This window comes from Opisthocomus hoazin, chromosome 12 (genome assembly GCF_030867145.1).
Source record: "Opisthocomus hoazin isolate bOpiHoa1 chromosome 12, bOpiHoa1.hap1, whole genome shotgun sequence".
Taxonomy (NCBI): domain Eukaryota; kingdom Metazoa; phylum Chordata; class Aves; order Opisthocomiformes; family Opisthocomidae; genus Opisthocomus; species Opisthocomus hoazin.
The window spans coordinates 20717141-20734902 of NC_134425.1; the positions used below are offsets into that span (position 1 = coordinate 20717141).

The 17762-nt window shown below is 39.2% G+C and overlaps 1 protein-coding gene across 2 annotated transcripts in view; it reads right to left on the reverse strand.

Moving 5' to 3' along the window:
* The window catches only part of ADCY7 (adenylate cyclase 7), a 62657-nt gene that overhangs the window by 24506 nt on the left and 20389 nt on the right, over positions 1–17762 (reverse strand). Inside the window, exons 2-6 of one of the 2 annotated variants that reach the window (XM_075434184.1) lie at positions 15399–15549; positions 5815–6334; positions 4338–4538; positions 2145–2309; positions 1217–1366 (exon numbers count right to left, since the gene is read on the reverse strand). In XM_075434184.1, the coding sequence (XP_075290299.1) occupies positions 1217–1366; positions 2145–2309; positions 4338–4538; positions 5815–5985 (687 nt within the window). In that variant the 5' untranslated portion in view covers positions 5986–6334; positions 15399–15549. The remainder of the gene's footprint in view (positions 1–1216; positions 1367–2144; positions 2310–4337; positions 4539–5814; positions 6335–15398; positions 15550–17762) is intronic. The other variant, XM_075434182.1, reaches the window with a different exon arrangement.

Genomic DNA, 17762 nt, shown 5'->3' on the forward strand with positions numbered 1-17762 from the left:
CCCCTCCTCCAGCGTTTTAATACTAGGAGAGTCAACCCTGGGGAACAATTTAAACTGGCAGCAGAGCCCCAGTGAATGCAACAGGGCCATTTGAGGCTGACACACTACACAGCTTTCAAGAAAGTGGTGGTGAACCCTGAACTACATTTCTCACATCATTTTCATAAAGTGTGTGGAAAAAAGGAGACTCAAAATTGTGTGACAGACTACAACACAGATGAAAAGAAAGCTCTCCATGGACTTAAGCACATCTACACTTCAAACAAGCAACCATAAAAAAGAAAAAACCACCCATGCAAGTTACCGCATTGCCCAAAGAATAAGAGCACGCTGCCTGTGTAAACTGATTAGATGCTTCCCTGGGTGCTGCGTGGGGAAATTCTGCCAGGACTCTCATGCAGATTTGTCATCTTATCTCACAAGATTAGCATCAGAGGACAGACAGCACTAGCAGTGTGGCATTTTCTTCTTTTCAATTCGATCAAGTCAGTCACTTTTCAGACCCTTCATTTTATCTAATAACTGGTGGGCAGAGAACTTGGTACACATCAGTCTTCTAGAGCTGCTGTTCTTAACCCTACTAATACCAGGATAAAAGAGCAGAGGCACCCCAGTTTCAGCTTTGATACTTCTTTACAATCCTTCGTGAGTAAGAAATTCATGTTCCTTGCTTATTCTTTAAATACCACTGGAGTTAATGGACATAAACAATGTCATACTCGAATACTGTAATCTATTATATGATTTTTTCCTCCCTTAGGCTCCAATTTTCTCCTTCTAGCAAAAGAAAAATAGTTTGCGAGACAAGAAAATACAAGAACAAAAACTACTTTGGAATGTAAAAAATGTGACCAAGGGAAGCATGGAACTGTTGAAATTATCTTACAAATATTTTTAAGGGCTATAAGGGCACGCTCTTTTAATTCACCTTGGACCAGTCCCAGTAACATCTTATACTATGAAAAAAGTAACTAAAATAACTGTCAATTACATTCCTGTTACAAATACCACGATTCTCAGATAGACAAGCCACAGAGAACAGCTTCTTCCCTTTCACTTCCTTCTTTTGTTACAAATGGCACAGCTTATATTTTTGACACTAGATGGGTATCACAAAGATTGGACCAAGCCTTTCAACATGCATTAGTCACCCACCTTATAAAATTATACAGACTTTAGAAATGAAAACAAGCAATTCATAATATGAATTACTCACTTGCTGCCTCTTTTCAATCTTCAATTTCATTCGGACCTGAATGCACTTTAATGTGTATCTATACAAATCCCACGAAGCAACCTGCATTTGGCGTTTGTGAAATGCACCCATCAAGTTACCACAAAGAAAAATGACAGCGTTGGCAAGTAGCTGCACAAGAAGAAAAATATTTACCTACTGCGGAACAGTCATTGATACTTCACCAATGCACATACCAGTCCCATAAAAACAATCAATCCCAGGCCACGTTCCGTTTTTCTCTTTACCCTGTCACACACCATATCACAGTGTTTCAATTAGCCAGGATGCGCCTGGGAAATATAATCTAACTTTCACAGTCACAGGCATTCCTGTATGAACATACAAGAGTATAATGAAACAGAAAATTCTGCTATGTCATTTAACATTTACTTGCAGGCACCGGTCTTTGATTTTGGGAGAAACCAGTCTACAAACTCATGCATCAGCGTGCTGCATGAAGTCTGACACACAGCTGCACCAAAAGAGCTGGGTGCTCCTTTGAACACACCCTATTAATAAGTGTTGGGAACCCTGAAAGCACCCAGGCCCTGCTGACTCCCTAGGGCAGCAATGGCCCTTTTGATCCACCCTGTAGGCAGTGCCAGATGAAGTTAGATAGGACCCATCTGAAACAGCACAGATTGGGAAGAACGATTGTGACAATGTCTGTCACACTTCGAGTAACAGTCAAAAAAATAAAGTAATAATGCTGCTTCTTCCGCTTAGGTCAGAAAACCAAAATGCATTATAGATGAAAAGAACTGCACTTTCATTGATCCCAAGCTCCAAATCCATGAATTTGGTACATACATGTGGAAGATTGTTATCTAGACAGGATAGTTATGCCAATATCAAATAGTCATACAACTAGGATATTTAACTACTTAACCAAGTAGTATCTCCTTACCTGCAACAGAATGGATTCCTTATTTTCCTGAGAAGTCATGCTTACCACAATGCTTAGAACAATAATATGGGACAGAGCAGAAAGAACGCTAATTATGACAGCGCCTCTCATCCCAAAGGGTAGCATGGTATAAACTGTGAAGATTATGAATAGAAAGAACGGCACCTTTGAAAAGAAAGGGGGGGGAAGAATCACACATACATGTTATCAGGTACCTGCCAAAAATCACTACAGAACAAGACAGAAAGTAGCAGAATTCTTGCTCATTTTTAGGCTGAATAATTAAATATTGACATTTCAAATGCACAACATAAGGACAGTGGTAGTCCTAAAAGCTTTGGGGAAATTAGCAGCTATAGGTTCATAGATAAGACAATTTAACATGACATACCACCTTTAATTTTTTCAGTTGTCCTTGCCCATCATCCTTAATTTATCCATTACAGCTGAAGATGCACTTTGTACATCATGTGTCGGGAACAGTGTGTTGCAAGGATAGCAATATTGAATAGAATCAGATTTCTCACCTTCTCCAAGTTATTATTTTAATTTTAACATCACCTTACCACACATGTGTGTATAATTCATATTCGATAAAACCCAAAAATCCAACCAATACTTGCTGGTGCTGACACAAGAGAATAATCATTATTGCCACTAACTATATATTTAGCTGCACAGATTTTACAAAATGCACAATGGTCCACTAGACTGCTAGGGATCAGAAGGAAGGTCTATAAAACTTAAATCCATGTTTATAGATTTGTTACAGTGTTTAGCTCCTATACATGGAAACTAGCAACCCCGATCAGAGGAAAATATTGCAGTGATCCTGGCTCAGCTTCATCTCATCACTGCAACTCAACTCACACCATTCCAGACATAAGCTCCCTTCAAGAAAGTCTCAAGGCCCAGACTGCACTTAAACATTTTGCCAGAATATATAGCTTGGCTGGGACAACAACAAACAAACAAACAAGAAAGCAAATAAAAGTTTTCATTCAACAAAAGTAGTCTTTTCATGTTCCTCTCTACTATTTCAGCTGGGCTAAAAAAATCTTCTTCTGCTATACATAGAAGCCCTATCACACAACATTCTGAACGCTGTGTAATAGTTTTATAAGCATGGACAAGCAAAGGTCATACCTGCATTTAAATAGGAGGTTAATTAGTGATAAATTCGTAACTCGAGATAAATGTCTGAAATGAACCCATTCACTTCTACTTTCTAAGCTAGGCCCTCCTTACACTTTAGCCTATAAATCAACATTAATGAATTATTACCACATGACAACAACACAAGACATTGGCTTGCAGCACTGAAAGCAGCAAAACCAAATCTTGCTTCATTAGGTTTGTACTTCTAGTTAAAACCAGCAAATTTTGATTCTTCCTAAGGTAATAGCTTCTTCCTCAAGTTAAAAGATACTGAATAGCAACTGTGAATACACGGTGCTGGATCCAGGCCATAATACAAATCAGATTTTGGTTGCCTAACTGATAATTTGTGTCTGTCTTTATTTGAAATAAAGAAGGGAAGAGGAGGAGACAGTAAAACCAGAAAAAAGGTCATTTTTATTTCATTAAAAACTCTTCTGTTTGTATTATGAGAGCTTAGGAGGAGTTTCCTACAGATTATATTTTTGGCATCATGAAATCGCCCATCTTCTGATCAGAGACACTAAGCAATGAACTTCAGCCACACCCAGCTATGCCAGGATGTGTCATTAATTCTTATTGTTCACTTCACCTCTCCCACTGATTTGAAAACATACTCCTGGGGGCACACCCAGCTCAAGAGTCCTTTATTCATTTCTTGAACACCACTTTGACCCATATAAATTAACAAGGCAAGTATTATTAATGAAAAATTCTCTCAAAGATTATTTCATAGTAACTAAAATTTAGTAAAAATCTTACATAAAAATACAATGCAATTACAACTTCAAGAGGCAATTCCCGCATAGATTTATGCAGTTATCCAATTTTTCACAGCTGAACTATATTTTCACTATAATGAAGAACACAAACTAAAATTGATTACAATAAACCAATAAAACCTATTTAGGAAAGCGAACTTAAATCTCTAGAAAAAACTACTATGCAGTTATAACATTCAGAAAAAATAAAGCACACACATTCATATATACTACCAGTGCTATGTAAGTACCTGAATGAACAAGATATACATACCTGTTCCCACAGCTGATAATAATTTTCTTTTTCAAAAAGAGATACATATCCTACGATTAAGAAGCAAATCCAAATCGTAACTCCAAACAACGTTAGCCATCTCCGAAATAGGGATTCAATACATAAAAGTAAGTACATGACTGCAAATAGGACAAGAGCAGCACATACTGCAATAATGAAGGCAAGATGATCATGTGCTTCCTGCAAAAGCAAAACAAAGTGTTATATTTGGTCTATATGTCCCCCCTAGAAAAAATGGAAAACGCATCTATACTGTCCAGGAAACAGCTTAGATAGCTTTAAAATATGCTGAGTTCCTAAGCACTGTAGTTGTCACAGCATCAACTCCTTCTGATATTCACACTTGTAGAGATAATATAATAAATACGGTTACAGATACCCAGTCTACCCCAGTTCCACCATTATTATTTCCCAAATCAGTGGTTTGGGGTTTGTCTTTTAAGCTAAGTTCTAACTACACTATATTTTACAATGCAGATGTACCCAAATAAATGCATGTAAGGAGTTCAAGCTTTGCTAAAAAGGAGTGTAACCGCCCTTTTCCCAAGTTTTACAGGAGATAACTTGCAACATACAAATTGTGTTGCTACTTCTTTCCTTTCTTAAGCAATAAAAGCTAAAAGGGATACAAGCGCAATTGGTAAGATTATATTTGTTGCCAAACAGAGACTTAAAAGACACTTTATCATGAAGCACAGTATTTGGAAAGCAGTGTTAGAAAGGAAGGATTATAACAACTTCCTTATTAGTTTTTCACAACATTATCTTTAAACCAACTCCCCTTTTTACCAGCTGTCAACTGGGTTGGCTTGAGGAACACCTATTTTCTTTACAGAAAATTATATTACGCTACACAACAAAAAATCTTCGAGCTGCATCCTTCCTATGCCTATAGGAACCCCGCTCTTTGCTAATTAACTATTCATTCAACAGATCACTCGTTGTACTGGGAGATTCCTGTTGTGTTTTTATTACAAAAAAAACAAACACCGAATAGGAATGAATATCTACAAATCCTTAAAAAAAATACCACCTCAGGAATTCACAAGCAATGAATCACTATATTACTTTACATTTCTTAGATGACCAGAAAGAAAATATGAGAAATGCAGGACATTTTACCTTGCTTTCTTATTCCTTCCTTGGCGCTTTTGTTACATATTTACTATTGCAGCTACCATTTAGCACAGATTATGGTTTGTTCACAACATACAGGAAGGAAAGAACAAACCCGTATAGTAACTCTGAATGTGCCTGACAACAAGGTCTCTTCTCTTCCCTGTCCCTTCAAAAACATTCACAATATTACATACACAATTACTTCATTTCTTTCAACATTGCAACTTTGATACCACGTGGCTCAAAAAAATATTTAGCTACAAATGTTGTGTGTGCTGTTATACTGATTCCTCACCATCTTTGAAAACATCCAACACAAAGAAAAAAGTATACTCACATCATTGACAAAAAAGATTATAATTAGAGTAGTCCAGAAGACGATTGCAATGAAGAGCAGCAATAGCAGGAGTGGATGCTGCTGGCTCGTATAGCGGTACTTCTCATAGAGCGGGTCTGATATCCTGCAGTCGTCATTTTCGTTGAAGAAGTATTTACCTTTAGCTGGCATTTTCTCCCAGGTTGGCTGCTACTTCTCTCAGTTCCCAGCGCACACAATAAGACACAGCTGAAGCTACTGCTTCAAAGAGAAGTTTTGTCTCTTCACTGCTGCCTCTGTGATCTTTCGGCACACCAAGTAACCCACATTCTCCAATTTTACTTCTCATCAGCATTAACTTCAGATCTCCAATACAACCAAAAGCAAAAAAGTTAGCCTCCCCATCAGCTCTACGTATGAATCTCTAGATCAACTTGTGTCTGTGCAGATAGGAGTTTTTGGCGTGGGTTTTTTTTAATTACTATTTTGGAAGTCTCTAACTCCTTTCCATAAGCTTGAATCTCACTTCCTGGGATGAACTCTGCAGAGAGAGGGAGAGTTATTAAATAAATGTATTCAGTTAAGTGTACACAGTGTTCCCCAAGTGTGGGGGGGGACACACCAAAAAAAAACCCCGAGTACTTTCCTTAAACTTCCTATCTGCATGCTCCAACCAGCGAGCAGAAGCTCTTTCTTGCAGGCGGGGTGGAAGCCCAGCAGCCCCGTACATGTGCAACGCTGCCCAGCAGCCGCAGCGGCAGGGCTCAGGCAGTGCTCGCCAGCGGCTGCACTACGCACATCACTGCACCCATCTCTAGCAAACAAAACATTTTCATATGAAAAACCTAATAAATTTATTTTGTTTCCTTCTGAGCAAATGACATAGTTACCACGAGCATGTTGTGTAAATGAACACTAACAACTCTTTTGAAGTGATGTGCATGTCTGTGTGTATGTATACAACAGAAAATCTTTAATCACAATATGCATTGTTTGTATTCTTCTTCAAAACATGCATCTTAATTTTTAAGAAATGCCTTTTTTTATCCCTTTCACACTTTAATTAAAAGGCATAGAGAATGAGAAAATAATACAGCTGTCCAAGCCAAAATTCCTTAAACTTTTTTTTAAAGAAGCTACTTAACATCTAGTTCTATATATTTCATTCAACCCTAATTAACAGTGTTTCCAAGGCAATAGGTGTGTTCTGTTAACAATGAACATTAAGGAATTAACTGTATTGTTTATTACTAATGACCAATGTTTTTCAAATAGATTCATGAATATAGTTCACTCAATGCCAAGAGATGTAAAACAAAAAAAGCAGGGGGATGAGATGGAGGGAAGCATGAACAACAGGATTTCAGCAGAAGTCTTATTAAAACTTGGTAACAGGACAACAGCTTCTTTGCCACTTGACTGCTGTCACCATGGTGCCCAAGGCCATTGCTCTGGGGAGAAAGAACCCGCTAAAAGATTTGTAGAAAAGCCAAATCCTAGCCAGTTACTCTGGAATGGCAAAATGCTTAACCACACACGTGTTTAGACTGCATTTACACTGCAACTAGAAGCGGCATTAAGGAAAACGTTTCAGATGCCATACTGAATGATTTAGCCTATGTAAACAGAGCCAAACACTAGCATACTACCCTATCATTAATGACCAAGCAGGCATAAACAGATATACCAATACTGAGACTGGACCAAAAAAAAAAAACCACGAACTTTTGCAGCAAAATGAGTTAACTACAACTTCTTGCCCAGAGTATATTACAAACTTAGATTAATCACAAAAAAAAAGAAAGGAAGGAAAAGACAATATTGCATCACTTGTATTCAGTAACACCCAGAATAAACTCGTATACATATTAAAAACTGAAATCAAATGGAATACTTATTTCAATAGATTCTTCCCATGTATAGTCAACAGTACACCCAATATGTCAGCAGTACTGGTTATTACTGAGCTTTTCTTCATAATAAAAGGCCTCCCATTTTTCACCTGAGAAAATTCTTCTGGTACTCATACTATCTTCATGTGCATAATAATGTTCTTGCAAAGGTACGTGAATGCATCTCAGAAATCACTGATGCTTAAAGTAAAGGAGATGCCAAGAAGAAACTGAAACATTCAAATGGTGCCCTAATGCATTTTCCAAGTCATACACGCGACTGCAGAATTACTTCACATGAGTGTAGGCCAGTTTTTTCTGAAGAGGACACTATCAGAAGGTGTGCACCGGGGCAAGTATTTTAATCTGAATTTGTCTTTCAGTAACAAAGACAACTCGCAAGGTTACAACTGTGATGCACCAGAGAGGCAGACAATTCACTAAGCATGAAGAACTGCTTTACCATGAAGGTAGGGTTGCAGGAACGCGCTGCCTGATGTGATCCACTATGCATAAGAGACAACAGGCTTGCTGCCCCAGTTCCCTCTAAAAGTGTATTTCCAGAATAAAAGCAATAAAAAAGTACAAAATCCATTTTCTAAAAATAACTATTAACTGCTAAGCAGTAGTACATTCACAATTATAAGAGATAAGTAATCCTGTTTTGGGCTACTTCATATTAAAATCCAAGAAAAACTACTTCACAGCTTGCTTTCTGCAATTTATTCTTCTGACTATGTCAATGAAAAAACAATACCACAGACAATCTCTATTCTACAGAACTATACTGTGTGGCTGTGGTTCAGTTACCTAATGTTCAAAAGATGAAAAAGATGTCAAACGTCAGGTTGGAACTATCTCTGAGAATTATTTAAGAGTTTCATGGGACAAGTTGAAGAGACATGTCTCTTGAATGGTTTAATCCATTTTAATAAAAAAGAGATTGCTACCTTATCGATTTGTTTATGCCTCCGCTGATCTTCACAGATGTACATTACAAGTAATTATGAACGACCCTGAGGTCATAGCATTTTCTTCTCAAAACTCTATTAGGTAAAGAAATCCCCAAACAGTACTTTACTGGTTTACCAAGAATCTATAATGCACTGCATAAATGCTACTTTGAGATGAATAATTCAACTCCAAAGTAGTTTCAATTTGCATCCCATGTCCCTTTGCCATTACCACCCACCTTTTTAAAAAGCACCACAGATCAACTTGTGCTCCTTCAGTACAAGTTAAGTATTTTTTAAATTGCAAATTACTGGCAACACACAAAATAAGCTATTTGAGAGTCATGCAATTATGCATTAGTTGAATAAACACGTTTTTAAGACAAACAGAATTACCTGCCAATCACCATCTCACAATTAAGAACAGAAATATACACACACATATACACTAGTTTAGGAATTGTATTTCAGCTACAAAACCACTACAAAGACTACAAAACAGCTTTTTTTTTTTTTTTAACATTACTGGCATTACCTCTTTCCATTAACATACAAGACAACCTCTTGTTTAAGAAACTTTAGTAGACTTAGCTGAAAGTCACCACTTTTTGTGCCGTCCCCCCTTCTCTGAATTTTTTCCAGGAACCTTCTGAAAACGTAGAAGACAGACTTGAGAGAGAGAAAAAGATTCTGTCTCCCAGGTGGCATCGCACACTAGTAAAATCATCAATTTAACACACTCCTGTTTAAATATTTAAGGATCACATAAGCACTGCGCACCACAGCATCACTTTGGCTTTTTTTGTTCATTGTTTCTTGGAGATTTGGCATTCTGACACCACAAAAGAGGTGTAACCCTGAAACGGCAACAGGCCACAAAAACCAAACAGCGCTCCCAGAAGTGCCAGTGGCAAACACACCAAGCCAAATGGGGACTGGATCTGACTGCTGCCATAAACTGTGCAGCTCTGATCACCAGTTTATCGAGAAAAAGCCTCATTTCTTTAGAAGCCCTCACTGTGTTCTGAAGAATTAGAAAGGAGAAGGAACAATTTGTCAACCAGTATATATAAGAAACAACCCCAGCAGTATGGGTTGGAAACTGCACTGAGCACCTACACGAACGTCTATCAAACAAGCAAATACGATTTAGTCAGATCTGGGTGAGCTGCACAGCCATCTGCATGCCAATTAAGATGAAAAAACATTTGGTCAGATAAAGAAATTTGCCCATTGAATATGTAAGAACATTAGACATGTGATAGGCATAAAAAATTGGACAATAGGATTCCTTCCAGAACATGAATCAGAACAGCTACAGCCTTCCAAACCTTCTCTGTTTCAAGCCACTGGAAACAAGGCTGTGTTCAGATTGAGCAACTGAAACTTACCTAGATAAGAACTGGGCAAGACCTGGCACACACGCACAGCCTTCTTTCACTTGCCAGCAAAAAAGACAACATTTCTATCTTAACACAAATCTGGGTATTTCTGACATGCTTTCCTTCCCATAGATAGGAATTTTCAAGCATCGCTAAACTCTCCGGTCTCCTACTGACAAAGCCATAGGATTTTGTCACAAAAAATGTAAAAGCAAACATTTCATTAAGCTACTAGGCTTGGATTGAAGCTCTTTTGTTCCCCTGGGCTAGTTAAAACTGTCCACAGTGCTATGGGTCAATACACAACATTTTCCTAAGAACTGGCCTGGACTCAACAGCTGCAGAACAGACACAACCGTACCACAGAGCCTATAGAGGCCAAGTGTTTTAAAGAAAACTAACTGAAACATGTTATCACGGGCTACACTGACAAGTCATAGTATAGGTCAGACAAATCTCATTCTTTCACAGTTTGCTCAAAGTAAGTAGCTACAAAAAGCAAGTCTCTTCACAAGGAAAACTAATCTGGGAACATTCATCACACAGACCAACCCTTCACTGAGGCAAAGCAGAAATTCAGGGCAGACAAGGCAAATCAGCTGATGGGACGTGAACACAATTCCTTGTGCCTCCAAAATAGTGAGGACTTTCCTCAATTCCCGTCACCAGCCTTGTCATAAACAATATGCAATGTAACACTAGGTAACAGCCTTCCCCCCATGCATTTGCATTGTGGGCATATTTTCATAATATGGCTAGTTACTAAATAGAGCATTCTTCCTCCCATCTTCTTTTCTAAATAGTCTATCACTACTTCCAAGGTGCATAAGCACTGTATTTTCCTTTCTAATAGCCAACTGTCACCCATATAATTTTGTTAGCACCTCAAATTTCATTCCCTGGTCAGGTGACCATCTGTAAAATAATGTGAAAGTTTGCAGGATGGAAGTGGGTTTTGCCTCTCAGTGCCTCTACCTGCGCATACTCCAACCAGTATAGATGAAGCAAGCACTGAACAGCCAGGAAAAGTCAAGCTGATTTTTCTACCAACTTGAAATCGAATCACATCAAAATTCTTGCATTTCATAATCCCCTTGAAGCTTCTGGCAGCAAAGGCTTTATTTCTCTGAAACAATACTGCATGGGCAAATGCCATGAAGCTCCAGGCTTCTTATGATGCCTCTCAAAATATATTGAGATTAAAAGTTTGGCTTGAGTCTGTGTCCTGGTAATAACTAAAGGGTGTTGCCTCTGGGCCTCAGCTGTTTTGACCAGCAGTAGTTACTAATCACTATCCAGCAGCTCTTTGTTTCAGTTCCAGTGACTTTTCCTGCTCTCTGGACAGCTGCCTCGCCTCCAGAAAGTCCCTACTCCCCACTGTCTGCTTGGAGCCAAAGGTAGGAGCTGCTTTTCTAGGCACATCCATCCCAATTATCTCTTGGTAGCCCACTTTCCATCTAGAGCTCAAGCAAGTAGCAGAGGCCCATCAGTTTTCCCCCACAACATGCAGGTGCATTTGTGTCAGGCATGCTGCATTGGGCCCCCCTCCCCCCCACACTTTTTCTGTTTTTAAAGCACTGCAGGTCACATCAATCAGGCCAAGGGTGTTGATGCATGGGCCAACTTCAGCACCTTCCTCCCCAGCAACTGTCTGGAAGGAGCAATGCAAGGGCAGACAGAGGAGGGAGAAACAGTGGAACACTGAAGGCATGCAGAGCGCAGAGTGGAGCACCGCTCACCACAGTGACTTCTCTCTGGATCTGTGGCACAAAGAGCCTTCTCTCCCCTGGCAATGCAATGTGGAGCAACAGAAAGAATAACGTGCTACCTGATACAAAAATCAGACTCATAACAACAAAACAGTTCTTGCGACAGCCCTCCTTAACTCTCTGTGTTTGCAGCATGTGAACAGTTTTCAGGTGCTAGCTGGGTGGCAGGCTGGGGAGTGGATCTGGTAAACCTGCACCCTCCTGCCCACTCTCTCACTCACACAACAACATGTGCAGACGGGCAATGATCACGTCCTTCCTCCCCTCAGTTTTTCCATCTTTAACTACTACAGCACCAAAGACAGGGTACAGTTTTTATTTCCATTCCGTCTTCTGTTTCACACAAATGACAACAGTGTTTCTGAAATTACTTTAGTAATTTCCATGACAAGAATGATTGCTGACTGTAATTACCCATTAGCAGATATTAAAAGGGAATCAGGAACCTATAAACATCCAGCAGAATAATTGAAGGAGATTAGTAGATGAATTATGAATCTCAGGCAAAAATAATCTCCAGTCTAGTGGACTCCACAACTAATTCAGTCTAGGAAATGAATGTTAGCAATCCAAACGTACACCACAGGAAATACCATTCATGTTAAAGACAACAGTTCTTCCTTTTAGACTTTGCTTTCAAACACTAGCCTGAAGTCACCTTAGCTTTTTCTACTCCTACAAAAATATTAACAAGAGAACAGACACTTTTTTAATTATCTGTCTACTAGCAGTGGTATATATTACTTGCATAGGTAAGTTTCTTTACAAAGGTAAACTTTTTTATATATACTTTGAAGGTTTTCACGTGAAATTTCACCTTCCTTAGTTACAGTTAATTTCTGAAGAGCTACTTCCGCAACACAGAAAAATCTTACTTATATTTACCTTCTACTTCCTTACAAAAAGCGAGCATACCCACTTCAACACATCATGACTCAAAAAGATATTTACATTAAAAAGCCAAATCAATACAAAAAAAGTGGTCTGTCATTTGGGAAAATATCAAGAGGCAGAAGAAATCCCACCACGTGTCAGAACAATCAGGGTAAAATACGATGCTACGTTACCTAGACTGTGCCCTTAACCACTTAGAGCCACAGCAATGCTAGGGCTAAATGTACTACAAAGAAAGCGTTGAAATTGAACCTTTTTTATTCACATTCTTATTTCAGTAGATTGCTTCTTCTTGTGACATTTGTTCCACAATAGGCTTTAAAATAAGAGTAACAAGTTGTGTAATTTGAAAATGGTTTTTCAGTCGCAAGTAGAAATGGAAGATGTGAAATAACACAGGGTGTGGTTTCTCAAACACCTGAGCCCAACAGCCGGCTCAGGCCACCAAAAGGAGGAGGTCTCACCCGCTCAGACCCCTGTCCTGTGCCAGCTGCATGGCCCACCTGCCCGCCACCCAGCTCCTGCACCTGCTGGGCTCTCTTCAGAGCCTGTTCACCAAATACAACAACAGCAAGCTATTTTTGGCAGGTCACTTCTCTGTCGGGGTGGTGGAATGCTACAGCTAGCAGAGGTACAGATGAGCTCCGGAGCTGGCCCAGTGTTTGGAAAAGAAAGGCAAAGCAGAAGTAGGGAAGCAACCACAGCGGTGAGTCATTAAACTGACTCATCACTTCTCACGGGTCCACAGCCTAATAAAAAGAATACCAAGATATCACTTCTAGAGTTGGGGGGTTTGTGGGTCATTTTTAAATACCATTATTATTACAGATTGTGCTTTGAGGAAAGAGATTACAATCACAGAAAGAAATCTGTACACTACTGATCCAGGTAGGACAGAGAAATGGTGACAGAAGATGGCTCAGGAAACTGAAGATTTGTAATTTAAGACTTGCTCACAGGTTAAGTTAGTAAAAAAGAAAGAAGAATCCATATAATCAGATTGGTGCAACTGAATTACATGGGATGGTTTACTACTGTTATAAAGTAGCTTATTGTCCACACACATGATGCTTCAACCAACAAATCTATTAAGCCTTATAATTAACTGCTGGGTCTGGCTTGGCAGTGGAGGGGGTGGAAAAAGCAGTCCTTTTATAATACTAGATTTCATAAGCAGCCAACTTCAGGGTGTAAAAAGATATATCATATCAGAAAGGAATCAAGATGTGCTTTGCACCTTTCAAAGTCCAAGGTGCGTGATTGTTTCCTGATTCCCAGACTCCCTGGCACATCTTACAGACAGATTTTCTGACTTTAGCTAGTTTTAAATTGAACTTACCACTACAAAAGTCAATGTTGCACTTACACTACGTTCTCAGTGACCTATTTAAAATTCATATCTTTGAACACAGCAGTCTCAGAAGTCAGGATAGCTTTTCATTGTGTAATTTCAGTTTAATTATATCAAAAGCAGAATGCTTGTGCAGTTATTTATAGTAATAAAACTCCAACATTAAGCTGTGTAAACTGCAGGAAAAAAAACTTTGAAACACAGAATATTTAACTTGAACACTATGGGGAAAAACAGAGTTTTCAACTGACACAGGAATAGGGATGGAGAGTGTGTGTGTAAGCCTCAATAATTTCTACTAGAATATCCCCGATTTCTACAGAAATTGAAATCCCTGATATTTTCAGAAGGCTGTTTCTTTTAAGGAAAGAAATGTATTACAGTAGGTATTGAAATTAGCGAGAAGAAAAAAATTACTGCGAGAAAGATATGTTTAAATTGTCCAAAGGTTTTCTCAGACATTATTGTTTAGGATACAGAATTATAAGCACGTGGTAAACAGAAGCTTTCAGACTGACAAACTTCCTAAGCTCAATATAATTACTTAATTGCATCTAGAATGAAATATCTCTCATTTGTATAGCAATATTTTAAATATGCCTCAACATTTCTGTCTCATTAAAGCAATCAAGAAGCATGGATTGCTGATGTGACACAGCCAGAGTACAAGGGCATAACTTGACCCTTCTAACTATGGCTAGACTTGCCAACAGATGTTCAAAAAGAAATTAAAAAAAAAAATCAAAAACAACCCCATTGTGAACAGGCGTGTAATGGGCATCACACATTACTCTTACTTTTTCCCTGCCTCACTTACTTGTCTAGGGTGAGTGTTACAGTTCAACGTAGAAATGCATCTTTCCCACCTCTAGGGTAAATAGTGTATTTGCACAGAACAGTGCAATCATCATATGGCAAGGGATAAGGTCCACGCTTTTAAAGGTCCACATTTTTAAATTAAATTCTCCTTAGCAGATTTACCTGTTGGATTTGCTGATAATCAGTCCAGTTACCTAGTATTAGAATTAGTTAATACCAGAAACCTGAAATAATACGATAGTCACACCAAAACTTTATGATATGGCAAAAGTCACTTTTCTAAAAAGCTGTGCAGTTCCTGACTCAGGGTAACATGAAGTCCACAGAAGAACTTTGCAAAATAGTGAAGTATGCAGACACTAACCCAGTGAAGGTTATCGGTGATCAGTATCTAAGCAACCGCCAGGGCTGTGTGCAGCCATTGAGATAGTGCTTTTTACCTGGACTGTAACACTGAACTGGGCATAACAGATTATTCTGGAGTTTTATGGTCCTAAATCTTACTGAGACTACTGGTAAAACACACATGCTTGTTGTATGCTTACCATTACAGGCCACAGGATTCATCAGCAAAATTTGTATTTCTCCATTCCACTATGGTCTGTTCAATCATTTTGAAATTCCTGCAGCAGAGAGTGCAGCCCACTTAGGTATAATCCTTGACACTAAATCTTTTGATGTATCACACACACCAACCTGCAACAAGACAGGGAAACTTTACTCCAAGGACCACTGTAATCACTAACAATGCTTCTGTTTCTTCCTGTTACAGTTCAAGGAAGAATAAACTATTCATTCTCCATCTCCACGTATTATGAACCTTTTACCCAGACAATCAATAGAAGAAAAAATACTTAACTATACTGTGGCAAGCTGCAGCACAAACATAATTTGATTAAAATACTTAATGATAGATGGAAATGTCTGAGAAAAAGGCTGAAGACTGATGAGAGGTATTGTCTTTATGCTAACTGATCCCAATGCTTTTCAAGCAAGGCCTGTGTGACAGCAAAGGATACTCTGCTAAAAATAGGAGAAGAATGTTTTACTAACTTTTACAGCATTCTTAATAATGAAAGCTCGAAGTTTTTCAGTAAGTTTTATTACACACAAGATCATATGTCAGCAATTAAAAAAACCACCCCAAGAAGAAAAACTTGAATAAAACAATGTAGCCTTGCAGCTTTGAATAAAGGTTTATCTGTTGCTACTGTGGAAATGAAGAGATTTTGCCCACTAGGTTTGTTTGTCTCGGAGAATATCAAGGGCAGAAAAGCACATTCCTAGGATGTCATGAACAGAAAATTGCATCTCCAGGTAGGCAGATGATCAGAAGACATGGTCAGGTTATCATCCTTGAACTTAGCACATCAGCTCTCTGAATCCATACCATACATAACAGCTCTTGGCTTTTGTCTTTCTCTTTCTCTACTTTATTGTCTTCACGTGCATTATTATGGGAACAACAGTTTAGCTGTGACAAGATGCCAAAGAAATTCAATACCTCAGCAAAGTGCCAGGCATGGGTAGCAGGCATGGTTGCTCACTATTCATTGTTGAAATCCAGCACACACTCACCAATGACAGAAACCAAAAAGGGGAGCAAATGGTTACACAGCAGTGTTGAAAAATGACCCAGAGAAGAAGAGGTCCAGAGCAGGAAATTGCAATTAAGACGTCAGTGGGAAACCTGATACAAGTTAAATAGCTCTGCTGGGAAGGGAACACATCAACACCTAATTGGTTGTTCACCCCAAAGCTCTGTCACCAGAGAGGCACTTTGGAAACTGAAAGGCAAGTGAAATTGCCAAATAATCTGGCACAAAATCAGAGTGGATGCAAAGTATTTTATTGTAAAAAGAATTCAAATAAACCTATAGTAATTTTCTGTTAAATTTTTTCTCTGATATACAAACTACTTTAATCACCACTCAAAACAGGCACTCCATTCTGTCACAGTGGGTTAAATGCCCTGGGATACTTGTGATCAAATCCCACTACCCTGTGGCCAGGAGTTAGCTCCACCTAGCCAAGGCCAATGGACATCAGTATTTATAGAAGTTAGGTGGAAACTGGATTCGTAAGCAAAAGATCAAGATCCTGACAAAGCCTTCCGGCAGCCTTAGAGATAGATGAGAGAGAGGAAAAAAACAGTAAGACATCTTGCAAGAGTTCATCTGAAAAGACAGATATAAATATGCTGTGTCTTTGTGTGTTTAAGTGCAGAAGAAAAGACTGTTTAACCTCTGTTACATGTTCAGTATGGAATACCCAAATAAGATGTTTCTTTACTTTCACCTTATTATGTATCCAACACTAAGGATGAGTGCCTGGTAATCAGCAGAGAGACGCCTCATGTTCCTTCAAAATGGACCAGCACTGTCTGGAGAGCAACACTGGGCAGGAGTTTCACAGAATCACAGAATGGTAGGGGTTGGAAGGGACCTCTGTGGGTCACCTACAGCAGGCTGCACAGGACCTTGCCCAGGCGGGTCTTGAATATCTCCAGAGAAGGAGACTCCACAACCTCCCTGGGCAGCCTGTTCCAGTGCTCCATCACCCTCAGAGGGAAGAAGTTCTTCCTCATGTTCAGGCGGAACTTCCTCTGCTTCAGTTCGTGCCCATTGCCCCTTGTCCTGTCACTGGGCACCACTGAAAAGAGCTTGGCCCCATCCTCCTGACACCCACCCTTCAGATATTTGTAAGCATTTCTAAGGTCCCCTCGCAGCCTTCTCTTCTTCAGGCTGAACAAGCCCAGCTCCCTCAGCCTCTCCTCGTAGAAGAGATGCTCCAGTCCCCTCCTCATCCTCGTAGCCCTCCGCTGGACTCTCTCCAGTAGTTCCTGGAGTTTACTGGTACCCAGTTGGGAAAATGAGGACGATGCCCAAATAGTTGAAGCGTCCCAGACA